At 46.7% G+C, this 19,767-nt stretch overlaps 1 protein-coding gene across 1 annotated transcript in view; it reads right to left on the reverse strand.

Moving 5' to 3' along the window:
• DNAJB11 (DnaJ heat shock protein family (Hsp40) member B11) overlaps positions 1-19,767 on the reverse strand; it is a 62,311-nt gene that overhangs the window by 39,529 nt on the left and 3,015 nt on the right. Inside the window, exon 2 of the mRNA XM_038743731.1 lies at positions 3,319-3,475. Coding sequence (XP_038599659.1) covers positions 3,319-3,475 — 157 coding nt within the window. The remainder of the gene's footprint in view (positions 1-3,318; positions 3,476-19,767) is intronic.

Below are 19,767 nucleotides of genomic sequence, written 5' to 3' on the forward strand. Positions count from 1 at the left end.
TAAGTGCTGGAATGGATACAAGCAAATCGGGTTGGACACAGCCCCTGTCCCACGTGGGGCTCACAGTCTCAATATATGTAAATAAGTGCTGTAGGGCTGAGGGTGGGGTGAATATGATTATTAGTATTCTTAATAATAATAATAATAATATTAGTACTTGTTACCAGTATTATTGGTATAATAATAATAATATTGGTATTTGTTAAGCACTTACTATGTACCGGGCACTGTACTAAGTGCTGGAATGAATACAAGCAAATCGGTTTGGACACAGCCCCTGTCCCACGTGGGGCTCACAGTCTCAATATATGTAAATAAGTGCTGTAGGGCTGAGGGTGGCATGAATATTATTATTATTAATAATAATAATTGTGGTATTTGTTAAGCACTTCCTGTGTGCCAGGCATTGTACTAAGCACTGAGGTGGATACAAGCAAATCGAGTTGGACACAGCCCCTGTCCCACGTGGGGCTCACAGTCTCAATATATGTAAATAAGTTCTGTAGGGCTGAGGGTGGGGTGAATATTATTATTATTACAAATAATAATAATAATATTGGCATTTGTTAAACACTTACTATGTACCGGGCACTGTACTAAGTGCTGGAATGGATACAAGCAAATCGGGTTGGACACAGCCCCTGTCCCATGTGGGGCTCACAGTCTCAATATATGTAAATAAGTGCTGTAGGGCTGAGGGTGGGGTGAATATTATTATTATTATTATTAATAATAATAATAATGATATTGGTATGTGTTAAGCACTTACTAGGTATCGGGCACTGTACTAAGTACTGGAATGGATACAAGCAAATCGGGTTGGACACAGTCCCTTGTCCCACATGGGGCTCACAGACTCAATCCCCATTTTACAGATGAGGGAACTGAGGCACAGAGAAGTGAAGTGACTTGCTCAAGGTCACACAGCAGACAAGTGGTGGAGCCGGGATTAGAACCCGTGGCCTTCTGACTCGCAGGCCTGTGCTCTAGCCGCCAAGCCATGCTGCTTTTCAAGTGCTTAAGGGGGACAGATCCAAGCGCACAGATGATACAGAAGGGAAAGGGAGACCCGGTTCATCCATCAGCCTCCTAACTGGTCTCCCTGCTCTCCGGCCTCTTTCCCCGGCAGTCCGGCCTCCAAATTGCTGCCCAGATCACTTTCCTGAAACGTCACTCAGCACAGAGCACTGCACTCCTTCTGCGCATCATTCATTCAATCATATTTATTGAGTGCTTACTCTGTGCAAAGCAGGGGAATACAATCTAACAACAGACACAGTCCTGCCCCCGACAAGCTCACAGTCTAGAGGAGCACTCAAACAGCAGGCTTCAAGGCTCTCCACCAACTTTCAATCGGAAGTATTTATTGAGCGCTTATTGGGTGTTGAGCATTCATTCATTCATTCAATCATATTTATTGAGCGCTTACTGTGTGCAGAGCACTGTACTAAGTGCTTGGGAAGTACAAGTTGGCAACGTATAGAGACGGTTCCTACCCAACAGCGGGCTCACAGTCTAGAGTGGGCTAGCACTTGAAAGAGTACAAAAGGACTAAGAGACATGATTCCCCTTTTTTCATGGTGTTTGTTAAGACTTACTATAATAATAATAATAATAATAATAATTGTGGTATTTGTTAAGTGCTTACTTTGTGCGAGGCACTGTATGAAGTGCTGGTCTTGGTCCCCTTCTGTTCTCCATCTACATTCACTCCCTTGGTGACCTCATTCGCTCCCATGGCTTCAACTATCATCTCTACGCTGATGACACCCAGATCTACATCTCTGCCCCTGCTCTCTCCTCCTCCCTCCAGGCTCGCATCTCCTCCTACCTCCAGGACATCTCCATCTGGATGTCTGCCCGCCACCTAAAACTCAACATGTCCAAGACTGAACTCCTTATCTTCCCTCCCAAACCCTGCCCTCTCCCCAACTTTCCCATCACTGTTGACGGCACTACCATCCTTCCCATCTCACAAGCCTGCAACCTTGGTGTCATCCTCGACTCGGCTCTCTCGTTCACCCCTCACATCCAAGCCATCACCAAAACCTGCCGGTCTCACCTCCACAACATCGCCAAGATCCGCCCTTTCCTCTCCATCCAAACCGCTACCTTGCTGGTTTAATCTCTCATCCTATCCCGACTGGATTACTGCATCAGCCTCCTCTCTGATCTCCCATCCTCCTGTCTCTCCCCACTTCAGTCTATACTTCACGCTGCTGCCCGGATTGTCTTTGTCCAGAAACGCTCTGGGCATGTTACTCCCCTCCTCAAAAATCTCCAGTGGCTACCAATCAACTTACGCATCAGGCAGAAACTCCTCACCCTGGGCTTCAAGGCTGTCCATCCCCTCGCCCCCTCCTACCTCCCCTCCCTTCTGTCCTTCTCCAGCACAGCCCGCACCCTCCACTCCTCGGCCGCTAACCTCCTCACCGTACCTCATTCTCTTCTGTCCCACCGTCGACCCCCGGCCCACGTCCTCCCCCTGGCCTAGGAATGCCCTCCCTCTGCACATCCACCAAGCTAGCTCTCTTCCTCCCTTCAAAGCCCTACTGAGAGCTCACCTCCTCCCAGAGGCCTTCCCAAACTGAGCCCCCTTATTCCTCTCCTCCTCCCCATCCTCCCGCCCTACCCCCTTCCCCTCCCCACAGCACCTGTATATATGTTTGTACAGATTTATTACTCTATTTTACTTGTACATATTTACTATTCTATTTTGTTAATGATGTGCATCTAGCTTTAATTCTGTTTGTTCTGATGACTTGACACCTGTTCACATGTTTTGTTTTGTTGTCTGTCTCCCCCTTCTAGACTGTGAGCCCGTTGTTGGGTAGGGACCATCTCTATAAGCTCTGACTCCCAAGCCCATGCTCTTTCCACTGAGCCATACTGCACGTTTACTACTCTATTTTATTAATCAATCAATCAATCAATCGTATTTATTGAGCGCTTACTATCTGCAGAGCACTGTACTAAGCGCTTGGGAAGTACAAATTGGCAACATATAGAGACAGTCCCTACTCAACAGTGGGCTCACAGTCTAAAAGGCATGTATATAGCTATAATTCAATTTATTCTGATGGTATCGACACCCGTCTACTTGTTTGGTTTTGTTGTCTGTCTCCCCCTTCTAGACTGTGAGCCCGTTGTTGGGTAGGGACCGTCTCTATATGTTGCCGACTTGTACTTCCCAAGCACTCTGCACACAGTAGGCGCTCAATAAATATGATTGAATGAATGAATACTACCGCTACTTACTTCCCTGGCGTGACCCTAGACCGAACCAATGATAACGTCATATCCTTCCTCCCGACTGACCTCGTAGGCGGCCCCCAGATCCTGGAACTTCTCCTGCGCTCGTGGATCATCGGGGTTCCGGTCGGGATGGAGCTGAAGGGCCAGTTTCCTATAGGCCTTTTTAATGTCCTTTACGGAGGCGCTGCGGGGCACCCCCAGGATCTTATAGAAATCCCGCCTAGAAGAAAAACAAAATCACGTCATCAGACCACCGCTTTACACTGATGAAAATTCCACCTGGGCCTGTCTTCGGTCCGAAAGACACCGCACATGTACTTCCCAAGCACTTAGTACAGTGCTCTGCACACAGTAAGCCCTCAATAAATATGAAGGACCGTCTCTATATGTTGCCAACTTGTACTTCCCAAGTGCTTAGTACGGTGCTCTGCACACAGTAAGCGATCAATAAATACGATTGAATGAATGAATGATTGATTGAATGAATGAATGAATACCAGTGGGCAGGCACGTGGACTCAAATGAGAGACGGTGCCTGCCTACATATAAGGCCACTGAGGCCCAGAGAAGTGAAGTGACTTGCTCAAAGTCACCCAGCTGACAAGGAAGCAGTGTGGCTCAGTGGAAAGAGCCCGGGCTTTGGAGTCAGAGGTCATGGGTTCAAATCCCGGCTCTGCCACTTGTCAGCTGTGTGACTTCGGGCAAGTCACTTCACTTCTCTGGGCCTCAGTTCCCTCATCTGTAAAATGGGGATTCAGACTGTGAGCCCCACATGGGACAACCTGATTACCTTGTATCTACCCCAGCGCTTAGAACAGTGCTTGGCACATAGTAAGCACTTAACAAATACCAACATTATTATTATTAAGTGGTGGAGCCGGGATTAGAACGCACGATCTCTGACTCCCAAGCCTGGGCTCTTTGATGATGGTATTTGTTAAGCGCTTACTATGTACAAAGCACTGTTCTAAGCACTGGGGGGGGATACAAGGTGATCAGGGTGTCCCATGTGGGGCTCACACTCTTAATCCCCATTTTACAGATGAGGTAACTGAGGCCCAGAGAAGTGAAGTGCCTTGCCCCAAGTCACACAGCTGACAATTGGTGGAGCCGGGATTTGAACCCATGACCTCTGACTCCCAAGCCCGGGCTCTTTCCACTGAGCCACGCTGCTTCAAGCTCCTTTCTCTTCAGGGCCTCTCTACCGAGATGACCCACTGGCCGCATCAGGCAGAAACTCCTCACCCTGGGCTTCCAGGCTGTCCAACCCCTCGCCCCCTCCTACCTCCCCTCCCTTCTCTCCTTCTCCAGCCCAGCCCGCACCCTCTGCTCCTCTGCCGCTAATCTCCTCACCGGGCCTCGTTCTCGCCTGTCCCGCCATCAACCCCCGGCCCACGTCCTCCCCCGGGCCCGGAATGCCCTCCCTCTGCCCATCCGCCAAGCTAGCTCTCTTCCTCCCTTCAAGGCCCTGCTGAGAGCTCACCTCCTCCAGGAGGCCTTCCCACACTGAGCCCCTTCCTTCCTCTCCCCCTCGTCCCCCTCTCCATCCCCCCCATCTTACCTCCTTCCCTTCCCCACAGCACCTGTATATATGTATATATGTTTGTACAGATTTATTACTCTATCTATTGATTGACTTATTTTACTTGTACATATCTATTCTATTTATTTTATTTTGTTAGTATGTTTGGTTTTGTTCTCTGTCTCCCCCCTTTTAGACTGTGAGCCCACTGTTGGGTAGGGACTGTCTCTGCATGTTGCCAATTTGTACTTCCCAAGCGCTTAGTACAGTGCTCTGCACATAGTAAGCGCTCAATAAATATGATTGATGATGATGATGATGATGATGATGATGGCTGGCACCTTAACCTCCAAATGTCATCTTGCCTCCTAATTTCCCCATCCCTGTCTATCCCCATCTACAGTGTCATGACTCTCTCTTTGTCCCAGAAGCTTAGCGCCTTGGGGTTATCTCTGAGTCCTCTCTGCCTTCCACCTTCCACATTTAATCTGTCTCTTAATTAAAAAACAAAAACACTTCTCCCACATTTAATATGTCTCTAAATTTAAAACAAAAAACACGTCTTCTATAAGATTTCACTCTCCCAGCCAACACAACAGTTCAAGTCCCTTCCTGCCTGGTATTACAGCCCTCTCTCATTCATTCATTCCACCGTATTTATTGAGCGCTTACTGTGTGCAGAGCACTGTACTAAGCGCTTGGGAAGGACAAGTTGGCAATGTACAGGGAAGGTCCCTACCCAACCACGGGCTCACAGTCTAGAAGGGGCAGACAGACAACAAAACAAAACATGATCGCTCCGTTCAGCTGTTCGGATCACCTTCTCCAAATCATTTCCATCACATTGTTCAATCAATCAATCGTATTTATTGAGCGCTTACTGTGTGCAGAGCACTGTACTAAGCGCTTGGGAAGTACAAGTTGGCAACATATAGAGACAGTCCCTACCAGGTCACACATTAGCCTCTTTAGCACTGTCATTCATTCAATCGCATTTATTGAGTGCCTACTGCATGCAAAGCACTGTACTAAGCGCTTGGGAAAGTACAATATAACAACAGACATATTTCTGCCCATGAACTCATTCTGAAGCTCACAGTTTAGCCCCTGAGTGTATCCCTGTATAATAAACTGCCTTTTATTTTTATTATTTGCATGTATTTATGATCATTCCCTTCTAGACTGTGAGCCCGCTGTTGGGTAGGGACCGTCTCTATATGTTGCCAACTTGTACTTCCCAAGCGCTTAGCACAGTGCTCTGCACACAGTAAGCGCTCAATAAATACGATTGCATGAATGAATGAAGTGTATTTCCCAAGCACTTAGTACAGTGCTCCGCACACAGTAGTGCTCAATACGATTGATTGATTTGTACTAACTGCTGTATTGTACTCTCCCAAGCACTTAGTACAGTGCTCTGCACATTTGTACATATTACTCTTATTTTATTAATGATGTGTATATATCTATAATTCTATTTATCTATTTTGATGGTATTGACGCCTGTCTACTTGTTTTTTTTGTCTGTCTCCCCCTTCTAGACTGTGAGCCCGTTGTTGAGTAGGGATCGTCTCTATCTGTTGCTGAATTGTACTTTCCAAGCGCTCAGTACAGTGCTCTGCACACAATAAGCGCTCAATATATTCAATTGAATGAATTAAAGCACTCAAGAATAATAATGATCACGGCATTTATTAAGCGCTTATTATGTGCAATCAATCAATCGTATTTATTGAGTGCTTACTGTGTGCAGAGCACTGTACTAAGCGCTTGGGAAGTACAAGTTGGCAACATATAGAGACAGTCCCTACCCAACAGTGGGCTCACAGTCTAAAAGGGGAGTTTAGGCACTGTTCTAAGCGCTGGGGAGGTTACAAGGTGATCAGGTTCACAGTCTTAATCCCCATTTTCCAGATGAGGGAACTGAGGCCCGGAGAAGTGAAGTGACTTGCCCAAAGTCACACAGCTGACAATTGGCGGGGCCGGGATTTGAACCCATGACCTCTGACTCCAAAGCCCGGGCTCTTCCATCGAGTGATTGATACTCTTACCTACTATATGCTTACCCTGACCTCCCCACCTCCTCTCTCCCCCGTCTCAGGTCCATGTTTCGCTCTGCTGACCAGGTTATTTTCTGGAAAAAGTGTTTCAATCCGCGTCACACTACTCCTCACAGAGTCACCGGTGGTTGCCCAGCCGCCACCACCACCAACAACAAAAACTCTTGACCATCGGCTTGAAAGGAATCAGCTCTCCCCATCCACCAAGCTAGCTCTCTTCCTCCCTTCAAAGCCCTACTGAGAGCTCACCTCCTCCGGGAGGCCTTCCCAGATTGAGCCCCCTTTTTTCTCTCCTCCTCCCCATCCCCCCCGCCCTACCTCCTTCCCCTCCCCACAGCACCTGTATATATGTTTGTGCAGATTTATCACTCTATTTATTTTACTTGTACATATTTGCTATTCTATTCATTTTGTTAATGATGTGCACTTAGCGTTCATTCTATTTGTTCTGACGATTTTGACACCTGTCCACATGTTTTGCTTTGTTGTCTGTTTCCCCCTTCTAGACTGTGAGCCCGTTGTTAGGGAGGGACCGTCTCTATATGCTGCGGACTTGTACTTCCCAAGCATTTAGACCAGTGCTCTGCACACAGTAATAATAATAATAATAATAATGATAATAATGGCATTTATTAAGTGCTTACTATGTGCAAGGCATTGTTCTAAGCACTGGGGAGGTTACAAGGTGATCAGGCTGCCCTGGGGGGGCTCACAGTCTTAATCCTCATTTTACAGATGAGGGAACTGAGGCCCAGAGAAGTGAAGTGACTTGCCCAAAGTCACACAGCTGACACGTGGCAGAGGCGGGATTTGAACCCCTGACCTCTGACTCCAAAGCCTGTGCTCTTTCCACTGAGCCACGCTGCAGTAAGCGCTCAATAAATACGATTGAATGAATGAATGAATCCTTCCTTGCTGATCTACTACAATCCAATCCATACCCTTCATTCATTCAGTCGTATTTACTGAGCGCTTACTGTGTGCAGAGCACTGTACTAAGCGCTTGGGAAGTACAACACTCCTAACACTAACCTACTCTCAGAACCTCAGGCTCGTCTGTCTTGCCACCAACTCTCCATTGCATCTGGAATTCCCTCCCCCTTCACGCAGAGAAGCGGTACGGCATAGCAATCAATCAATCAATCGTATTTATTGAGCGCTTACTATGTGCAGAGCACTGTACTAAGCGCTTGGGAAGTACAAATTGGCAACACACAGAGACAGTCCCTACCCAACAGTGGGCTCACAGTCTAAAAGGGGGAGACAGAGAACAGAACCAAACATACCAACAAAATGAAATAAATAGGATAGAAATGTACAAGTAAAATAAATAAATAAATAAATAAATAAATAAATAAATAGAGTAATAAATATGTACAACCATATATACATATATAGCAGACGGAGCCGGAGCCCGGGGTTGGGAGTCGGAAGGTCGCGGGTTCTAATCCCGGCTCTGCCCCTTGTCTGCCGTGCGGCCTTGGGCGAGTCACTTCATTTCTCTGGGCCTCAGTCACCTCATCGGGAAAATGAGGGTTAAGACTGGGGCCAATCCGATTTGCTTGTATCCACCCCAGCACTTAGTACAGTGCCTGGCACATAGTAATCCAGCACTTAGAACAGTGCTTTGCACTTAGTAAGCTTATTATTATTATTAAGAGCTTACAAAATATTATTAATTATTATAAATATTATTAATTAGACTGTGAGCCCACTGTTGGGTAGGGACTGTCTCTATATGTTGCCAATTTGTACTTCCCAAGCGCTTAGTACAGTGCTCTGCACATAGTAAGCGCTCAATACGATTGATGATGATTATAAAGATTATCCAACAAACCACCGCTCTCCCCACCTTCAAACCCCTTCACCTCCCCTCATGAAACCTTGCTTCCCTAGGCCCATATTTCCCCTATTCAAACCCCTCCTGCATCGCCTAAGCACTTGGACTTGAACCCCTTAAGGACTTAGTACAGTGTCAAGCGCTTAGTAATAATAATAATTACGATGGCATTTGTTAAGCGCTTACTATGTGCGAAGCACTGTTCTAAGCGCTGGGGAGGAGACAAGGTGATCAGGTTGTCCCACGTGGGGCTCACGGTCTTAATCCCCATTTTACAGATGAGGTCACTGAGGCTCAGAGAAGTGAAGTGACTTGCCCAAGGTCACACAGCAGACACGTGGCGGAGCCGGGATTAGAACCCACGACCTCTGACTCCCAAGCCCGGGCTCTTTCCACTGAGCCACGCTGCTTCTACAGTGCTCTGCACATAGTAAGCGCTCAACAACTTGAACTTCCCAAGCGCTTAGTCCAGTGCTCTGCACATGGTAAGCGCTCAATAAATACGATTGAATGAATGAATAAATACGACTGAATGAATGACTTGACTGTAATATTGCCCAGCGTATATTTAGCCGAACAGTGCAGAGAAAGTCTAATCGGCCACACTTCAGCCAGACCAGTGCGTAGATTTCAGACTATTATTATTATTATTATTATTATTATTATAGGTGGTAGACACATTCCCTGCTCAGAATGGTTAGTAATAACAATGCCTATAAGGGAAAATAATAATAATAATACTAAGTTGGGTAGGGACTGTCTCTATATGTTGCCAACTTGTACTTCCCAAGCGCTTAGTACAGTGCTCTGCACACAGTAAGCGCTCAATAAATACGATTGATTAATAATATTAATCTCTCCATCCCCCCGCCTTACCTCCTTCCCCTCCCCACATTATTATTAGCTTCTATCTACCCCAATGCTTAATAATAATAATAATGGAATTTATTAAGCACTTTTATCTACCCCAATGCTTAATAATAATAATAATAATAATAATAGCATTTATTAAGCGCTTACTATGTGCAAAGCACTGTTCTAAGCGCTGGGGAGGTTGCAAGGTGATCAGGTTGTCCCACGGTGGGCCCACAGTCTTCACCCCCATTTTCCAGATGAGGTAACTGAGGCCCGGAGAAGTGAAGTGACTTGCCCAAAGTCACCCACCTGACAATTGGCGGAGGCGGGATTTGAACCCATGACCTCTGACTCCAAAGCCCGGGCTCTTTCCACTGAGCCACGCTGCTTGGAACAGTGCCTGGTACATAGTGTTTAGCGAATACCATCAACAAACAAAACGCAGGGAAAAACTTATTCCCTGGAGGGGAAGACGCATTAAAAGGAATTACAGATATGCATTAAAAGGAATTACAGGTGCCCAGCAAAGTGTTGTGGGGCTTGGGAAGGGAGAAGGTGAACGGCAGGGGTTAAAAGAAGCAGCGTGGCTCAGTGGAAAGAGCCTGGGCTTGGGAGTCAGAGGTCAATGGGTTCTAATCCCGCCTCCGCCACTCGTCTGCTGTGTGACCTTGGGCAAGCCACTTGACTTCTCTGGGCCTCAGTGACCTCGTCAGTAAAATGGGGATTAAGACTGTGAGCCCCACGTGGGACCACCTGATTACCTTGTATCTACCCCAGCGCTTAGAACAGTGTTCGGCACATAGTAAGTGCTTAATTCCATAATTATTAATTTTTATTATTATTAAAGGGTACAGAACCAAGTGCCCAGGAGATGCAGAAGGGAGAGGGAGAAGGGGAAATGAGGACTTAATTGGGGAAGGCCTCTTAGAAGAGAAATGATTTTAATGATATATATATAATGATGTATGTTTGTACGTATTTATTACTCTATTTATTTTATTTGTACATATTTATTCTATTTAATTTTGTTAATATGTTTTGTTCTCTGTCTCCCCCATCTAGACTGTGAGCCCACTGTTGGGTAGGGACCGTCTCTAGATGTTGCCAACTTGTACTTCCCAAGCGCCTAGTACAGTGCTCTGCACACAGTAAGCGCTCAATAAATACGATTGAATGAACGAATGAATAATTAAAGCTCTGAAGGTGGAGAGTGTAGTGGTCTGCCCGTCGGATATATCGGGAATTGTTGTTGTTGGGCTTCTGGTTTTATGCCCCTTTGGCTTTGTCGATTATTTTCCAACAGCTCTTGCCAATATCCTGAAGTCCAGGGTGACCTCTTAGTGCTTTGGTAGAAATAATGCTCTTTATGAAGCAGGCTGGGGTAGATGATACAAAATAATAATGACAGACACGGGTGGTTCAAAAATCAAGGAATCGCCTTGTTTCCTCCCCAGCGCTTAGAACAGTGCTTTGCACATAGCAAGCACTTAACAAATGGCATCATCATCATCAACCTAAGATCATCAACCCAGCGCTTAGAACAGTGCTCTGCACATAGTAAGCGCTTAACAAATGCCATCATCATTATTATTATTATCTTAGCAGTTCAGTGAAAATGGGTCTGGGCCTCAGCCCCCAAATTGCCAGTCTGTGAAGACACGAGTGGTTCAGAAATCAAGGCATCACCTTGTATCCTCCCCGGCGCTTAGAACAGTGCTTTGCACATAGTAAGCACTTAACAAATGCCATCATCCTCATCAAAGATCTTAGCAGTTCAGTGAAAACAGGTCTGGGCCTCACCCAACTTGCCAGTTTGAGAGGCACTCTTTTTTTAATAACCGTGGTATTCGTTAAGCACTCACTATGTGCCAGGCACTCTACAAGCAAATAATAATAATAATAATGTTGGTATCTCTTAAGCACTTACTATGTGCCAAGCCCTGTTCTAAACACTGGGGGAGATACAAGGTAATCAGGTTATCCCACATGGGGCTCACAGTCTTCATCCCCATTTGACAGAAGAGGGAACTGAGGCACAGAAAAGTGAAGTGACTTGCCCAAAGTCACACAGCTGGCAATTGGCGGAGTCGGCATTTGAACCCATGACCACTGACTCCAAAGCCCGGGCTCTTTCCACTGAGCCACGCTGCTTCTCTGAGCGCTTACTGTGTGCAGAGCACTGTACTAAGCTCTTGAGAGAAGCAGTATGGCTCAGTGGAAAGAGCATGGGCTTTGGAGTAAAAGGTCATGGGTTCAAATCCCACTCCACCAACTGTCAGCTGGGCAAGTCACTTCTCTGGGCCTCAGTTCCCTCATCTGTAAAATGGGGATTCAAACTGTGAGCCCCCCCGGGACAACCTGATCACCCTGTAACCTCCCCAGAGATTAGAACAGTGCTTTGCACATAGTAAGCACTTAACAAATACCATTATTATTATTAGTAGTTGTAGTATTAGCATTATTATTATTATTGGGAAGTACAAATCGGCAACAGATAGAGACGGTCCCTACCCAACAACAGGCTCACAGTCTAGAAGGGGGAGACAGACAACAAAAAGTAAGTAGGTATTAAAGAAATGCCATTTATAACGGTGAATTTTTCCATTTAAAGTAGCCAGTTGGCAGCTTTTAGATTGTGAGCCCCTACCCCAGGATAGGAGTGTGCCTAATTCTCACCTGGATATTCTCTTCTAGCGCTTAGTACAGTGCTCCACACACAATAAGCTCTTAATAAATATTAAGACTCATACTACTCTGAAGAAGGCATTCATTCATTCATTCAATTGTATTTACTGAGCGCTTACTGTGTGCACAGCACTGGACTAAGCGCTTGGGAAGTCCAAGTTGGCAACATATAGAGACGGTCCCTACCCAACAGCGGGCTCACAGTCTAGAAGAGCAATCCTTCAAGCGAGATGGTATTTACTGAGCACTTACTTGAAAGATAAGATTTACGGGGATTGGGATGAATTGTGAGGTTCAATAGCTTACGAGGATTTTCCATAATGATGTCAACGAAACCAGAAGATAATAATAATATCTTGGGGTTTTTTTGAACAGTGCTTTTATTGTTCCAAAGAGCTTTCACAGCAATTATGTCATAAGTGCTTAGTACAGTGCTCTGCACACAGTGAGCGTTCAATAAATACATCAATGAATCTCATTCTATCCTTCTCATTCTCATTCTATCCTTCTATATGTTGCCAACTTGTACTCCCCAAGCGCTTAGTACAGTGCTCTGCACTCATTCATTCAGTCAATCGTATTTATTGTGCGCTTGCTGTGTGCAGAGCACTGTACTAAGGACTGTACTAGTAATAATAATAATAATGATGGCATTTATTCACTAAGCGCTTGGGAAGTACAAAAGTTGGCAAAATAGAGAGACGGTCCCCACCCAACAAGAGTAATGAGATATTGGTGTTTTATGCAGCTGGCAATATAATGCTCCCCTTTTTTTAATGGCATTTGTAAAGTGCTTACATGTGCTAGGCAATGTACTAAGCGCTGGAGATGGATACAATACAATCACATTGGGCACAGGCCCTGCCCCCCATAGGGTGTGCAGTCTTGGCCACAGTTTACAGTAAGCGTTCAATAAATACGATTGAATGAATGAATGACAGAGTGCTGGACTCCATGCTTAATAATACCAATTACGGTGTTTGTTAAGCGCTTACGCCAGGCACCGTACTAAGCGCCGGGGTGGATACAAGGAATTCGGGCAGGAAACCGTCCCCGTCCCACGTGGGGCTCACGGTTGCAATCCCCATTTTCCAGATGAGGTAACTGAGGCACAGAGCAGTGAAGTGACTTGCCCAAGGTCACACAGCGGACAAGGGGCAGAGCCGGGATTAGAACCCATGACCTTTTGACTCACAGGACCGGGCTCTATCCACTAGGCCACACTGCTTCTCACTAAACCATACTGCTTGAGAGTAGACTCTAACCTCGCTGGTCAGGGAATGTGTCCACGAACTCTGTTTTATTGTACTCTCCCACACGCTTAGTACAGTGCTCTGCACACAGGAACCCCTCAACTTTCATTGATGCCGAAGAGAAGCAGCGTGGCCTGTTAAGAAGCAGGGTGTTCTGGAGGCCAGAGCACGGGCCTGGAGGTCAGAAGGACTTGGGTTCTAATCCCAGCTCCACCATATAATAATAAATAATAATAATAATAATAATAATAATAATGGCATTTGTTAAGTGCTTCCTATGTGCAGAGCACTGTTCTAAGCGCTGGAGGGGTTACGAGGTGATCAAGTTGTCCCACGTGGGGCTCACGGTCTTAATCCCCATTAATGATGGCTTTTATTAAGCGCTTACTATGTGCAAAGCACGGTTCTAAGCGCTGGGGAGGTTACAAGGCGATCAGGTTGTCCCATGTGGGGCTCACAGTCTTCATCCCCATTTTACAGATGAGGTAACTGAGGCCCAGAGAAGTTAAGTGACTTGCCCAAGGTCACACGGCTGACAACTTGTACTTCCCAAGTGCTTAGTCCAGTGCTCCGCACACAGTAAGCGCTCAATAAATACAACTGAATGATGAATGAATTGGTGGAGCCGAGATTTGAACCCATGACCTCAGACTCCAAAGCCCGGGCTCTTTACACTGAGAGATGCTGCTCCTTGTCTGCTGTGTGACCTTAGACAAGTCACTTCATTCATTCATTCAATCGTATTTATTGAGCACTTACTGTGTGCGGAGCACTGGACTAAGGGCTTGGGAAGTCCAAGTTGGCAACGTAGACGGTCCCTACCCGACAACGGGCTCACAGTCTAGAAGGGGGAGACGGACAACAAAACATGTGGACAGGTGTCAAGTCGTCGGAGCAAATAGAATTAAAGCTAGATGCACATTATTAACAAAATAAATAGAATAGTAAATACGTACAATTAAAATAAATAGAGTAATAAATCTGTAGAAACATATATACAGGTGCTGTGGGGAGGGGAAGGAGGTAGGGCGGGGGGGGATGGGGAGGGGGAGAGGAAAAAGGGGGCTCAGTCTGGGAAGGCCCCTTCTCTGTACCTCAGCTCCCTCATCTATAAAATGATGATTCATTCATTCATTCAATCGTATTTATTGAGCGCTTATTGTGTGCAGAGCACTGTACTAAGCGCTTGGGAAGTCCAAGTTGGCAACATCTAGAGACGGTCCCTACCCAACAGTGGGCTCACAGTCTAGGAAGTGTGAGCCCCGTGAGGGATGTGGATTGGGTCCAACCTGATTAACCTGTATCTACGCTAGTCTTAGTAATAATAATAATAATAATAATAATAATAATAATAATAATAATAATAATAATAATAATAATAATGGTGTTTGTTAAGTGTTTACTATCTGCCAGGCATTCATTCATTCATTTGATCGTAGTTATTGAGCGCTTACTGTGTGCAGAGCACTGTACTAAGCGCTTGGCATTCTACATAGCGCTGGGGTGGACCTAAGTGAATCAGGTTGGACTCGGTCCCCGTCCCAAACGGGGCTCGGTCTCAACCCCCATTTACAGATGAGGGAACTGAGGCACAGAGGAGTTAAGTGACTTGCCCAAAGTCACACAGCAGACAAGTGGCAGAGCCGGAATTCGAACCCGTGACCTTCTGACCACCCCCCCCCCCCAGGCCCAGGCTCTATCTACTATGTCATGCAGCATGGCTCAGTGGAAAGGGCCAAGCCACTGGCTTGGGAGCCAGAGGTCATGGGTTCGAATCCAGACTCCGCCAACTGTCAGCTGTGTGACTTTGGGCAAGTCACTTAACTTCTCTGTGCCTCAGTGACCTCATCTGTAAAATGGGGATGAAGACTGTGTGCCCCACGTGGGACAACCTGATCACCTTGTATCCTCCCCAGCGCTTAGAACACTGCTTTGCACATAGTAAGTGCTTAACAAATGCCATCATTATTATTATTCTCTGTGTCTTGGTTTCCTCATCTGTAAAATGGGGATTAAGACTGTGAGCCCCACCTGGGACAACCTGATCACCCTGAATCTGCCCCAGCGCTTGGAACAGTGCTGGCACATAGTAAGCACTTAATAAATACCACAATTACTATTATTATTATTCTCTGCCCTTGAGGAGCAGAACATCTAGAGGGACAGTTCTTGACCGCCCCTCCACCATGTCCCGGCACAATCAATGGCATTTATTGAGCGCTTTGGGCAAGTCACTTCACTTCTCTGGGCCTCAGTGACCTCATCTGTAAAATAGGGATGAAGACTGTGAGCCCCCCGTGGGACAACCTGATCACCTTGTATCCCCCCAGCGCTTAGAACAGTGCTTGGCACATAGTAAGCGCTTAACAAATACTATTACTATTATTATTATTATTATTACCAGCCTCCTCCTCCAGGTCTCGGCACAATCAATGGTACTTGTTGAGTGCTTAGTTTGTGCAGAGCACTATACTGAGTGCTTGGGAGTCTCATAGAAGAGGCCCAGCTCCGAGAAGCAGCGTGGCTCAGTGGAAAGAGCATGGGCTTTGGAGTCAGAGGTCGTGGGTTCAAATCCCCACTCCGCCAAACCTATGTGACTTTGGTCAAGTCACTTAACTTCTCTGTGCCTCAGTTCCCTCATCTGTAAAATGGGGATGAAGACTGTGAGCCCTACGTGGGATAACCTGATCGCCTTGTAACCTCCCCAGCGCTTAGAACAGTGCTTTGCACATAGTAAGCACTTAATAAATACCAAAATTATTGGAGAAGCAGCATGGCTCAGTGGAAAGAGCCCAGGCTTTGGAGTCAGAGGTCATGGGTTCAAATGCCGGCTCCACCACTTGTCAGCTGGGTGACGGTGGGCAAGTCAATTCTCTGGGCCTCAGTTCCCTCATCTGGAAAATGGGGATGAAGACTGTGAGCCCCCCCATGGGACAACCTGATCGCCTTGTAACTTCCCTACTGCTTAGAACAGTGCTTGGCACATAGTAAGTGCTTAACAAATACCATCCTTACCCATCTTCAACTGCTCACTCTCCACTGGTTCCTTCCCCTCTGCCTTCAAACATGCCCACATCTCTCCCATCCTAAAAAAACCCTCTCTTGACCCCACCTCACCTTCTAGTTATCACCCTATTTCCCTCCTACCATTCCTTTCCAAACTCCTTGAATGAGTCGTCTACACGTGCTGCCTCAAATTCCTCAACGCCAACTCTCTCCTCGACCCCTTCCAATCCGGCTTCCGTCCCCTACATTCCACGGAAACTGCCCTCTCAAAGGTCACCGATGACCTCCTGCTTGCCAAATCCAACGGCTCCTACTCTATCCTAATCCTCCTCGACCTCTCAGCTGCCTTCAACACTGTGGACTACCCCCTTCTCCTCAAAATGCTATCCAACCTTGGCTTCACAGACTCTGTCCTCTCCCGGTTCTCCTATCTCTCCGGCCAGTCTTTCTCAGTCTCTTTTGCAGGCTCCTCCTCCCCCTCCCATCCCCCTCACTGTAGTGGTTCCTCAAGGGTCAGTTCTTGGTCCCCTTCTGTTCTCTATCTACACTCACTCCCTCGGTGACCTCATTGGCTCCCACGGCTTCAACTATCATCTCTACGCTGATGACACCCAAATCTCCATCTCTGCCCCTGCTCTCTCTCCCTCCCTCTAGGCTCGGGTCTCCTCCTACCTCCAGGACATCTCCATCTGGATGTCTGCCCGCCACCTAAAACTCAACATGTCCAAGACTGAACTCCTTGTCTTCCCTCCCAAACCCTGCCCTCTCCCTGACTTTCCCATCTCTGTTGACGGCACTACCATCCTTCCCGTCTCACAAGCCCACAACCTTGGTGTCATCCTCGACTCGGCTCTCTCATTCACCCCTCACATCCAAGCCGTCACCAAAACCTGCCGGTCTCAGCTCCGCAACATCGCCAGGATCCGCCCTTTCCTCTCCATCCAAACCGCTACCTTGCTGGTTCAATCTCTCATCCTATCCCGACTGGATTACCGTATCAGCCTCCTCTCTGATCTCCCATCCTCGTGTCTCTCCCCACTTCAATCCATACTTCACACCACTGCCCAGATTGTCTTTGTGCAGAAACGCTCTGGGCATGTTACTCCCCTCCTCAAAAATCTCCAGTGGCTACCAATCAACCTACGCATCAAGCAAAAACTCCTCACCCTGGGCTTCAAGGCTGTCCATCCCCTCGCCCCCTCCTCCCTCACCTCCCTTCTGTCCTTCTCCAGCCCAGCCCGCACCCTCCGCTCCTCTGCCGCCACTCACCTCCTCACCGGGCCTCGTTCTCGCCTGTCCCGCCGTCGACCCCCAGTCCCCGTCCTCCCCCTGGCCTGGAATGCCCTTCCTCTGCCCATCTGCCAAGCTAGCTCTCTTCTTCCCTTCAAAGCCCTCCTCAGAGCTCACCTCCTCCAGGAGGCCTTCCCACACTGAGCCCCCTTATTCCTCTCCTCCCCCCCACCCACCCCGCCCTACCTCCTTCCCCTCCCCACAGCACCTGTATGTTTGTACAGATTTATTACTCTATTTATTTTACTTGCACATATTTACTGCTCGATTTATTTTGTTAATGATGTGCATCTAGCTTTATCTCTATTTATTCTGATGACTTGACACCTGTCCACATGTTTTGTTTTGTTGTCCTTCTAGACTGTGAGCCTGTTGTTGGGTAGAGACTGTCTATCTGCTGGCAAATTGTAATAATAATAATAATAATAATAATAATGGCATTTATTAAGCACTTACTATGTACAAACTTGTACTACCCAAGCGGTTAGTACAGTGCTCACTCATTCATTCGTGTTTACTGAGCACTTACTGTGAGCAGAGCACTGTACTAAGCGCTTGGGAAGTACAAGGTGGCAACATATAGAGACGGTCCCTACCCAGCAGCGGGCTCACAGTCTAGAAGGGCAAGACAGACAACAAAACAAAACATATTAACAAAATAAAATAAATAGAATAGTAAATAAGTACAAGTAAAATAGAGTAATAAATCCGTATAAACATAGATACAGGTGTTGTGTGGAGGGGAAGGAGGTACAGTGGGGGGGACGGGGAGGAGGAGAGAAAAAGGGGGCTCAGTCTGGGAAGGCCTCCCGGAGGAGGTGAGCTCTCAGTAGGACACACAGTAAGCGCTCAATCAATACGATTAAATGAATGAATGAATGCTCAGCCCTTTCCCCGGGGTCTCAGCCCAATCCGTGGCGGTTAGTGGGCACTTGTGGTGCGCAAAGCACTGTGCTGAGCGCTGGGGAGAGGGCAACGGAATGGGAGACAGACAACGAAACAAAACATATTAACAAAAAAAATAAATAGAATATATACAAGTAATATAAATAGAGTAATAAATCTGTACAAATATATATATACAGGTGCTGTGGGGAAGGGAGGAAGAGAGGAAAAAGGGGGCTCAGTCTGGGAAGTCCTCCTGGAGGAGATGAGCTCTCACTAGGACACACAGTAAGCTCTCAATCAATATGAATGAATGACCGTCTCTAAATGTTGCCAACTTGCCCTTCCCAAGCGCTTAGTCCAGTGCTCTGCACACAGTAAGCACTCAATCATTCATTCATTCATTCAATCGTATTTATTGAGCGCTTACTGTGTGCAGAGCACTGTGCTAAGCACTTGGGAAGTACAAGTTGGCAACATATAGAGACGGTCCCTACCCAACAGCGGGCTCACAGTCTAGAAGGGGGAGACAGACAACAAAACAAAACATATTAAAAAAATAAAATAGAATAAATATGTACAAGTAAAATAGAGTAATAAATCCGTACAAACATATATACATATATACAGGTGCTGTGGGTAGGGGAAGGAGGTAAGGGGGGGGTGGGGAGGGGGAGGAGGGGGAGAGGAAGGAGGGGGCTCAGCCTGGGAAGGCCTCCTGGAGGAGGTGAGCTCTCAGTAGGACACACAATCAATACGATTGAATGAATGCACTTGTCCTTCCCAAGCACTTAGTCCAGTGCTCTGCACACAGTAAGCGCTCAATGAATACGATTGAATGAATGAACAGTAAGCGCTCAATGAATACGATTGAATGAATGAACTTGTCCTTCCCAAGCGCTTAGTCCACTGCTCTGCACACAGTAAGTGTTCAATGAATACGACTGAATGAATGAATGAATTCAATCATAAGCGCTCAATGAATATGACTGAATGAATGAACAGTAAGTGCTCAATGAATACGATTGAATGAATGAACTTGTCCTTCCAAAGCGCTTAGTCCAGTGCTCTGCACACAGTAAGCGCTCAATGAATACGATTGAATGAATGAATTCA

Source organism: Tachyglossus aculeatus, chromosome 1, assembly GCF_015852505.1.
Source record: "Tachyglossus aculeatus isolate mTacAcu1 chromosome 1, mTacAcu1.pri, whole genome shotgun sequence".
Lineage (NCBI taxonomy): Eukaryota > Metazoa > Chordata > Mammalia > Monotremata > Tachyglossidae > Tachyglossus > Tachyglossus aculeatus.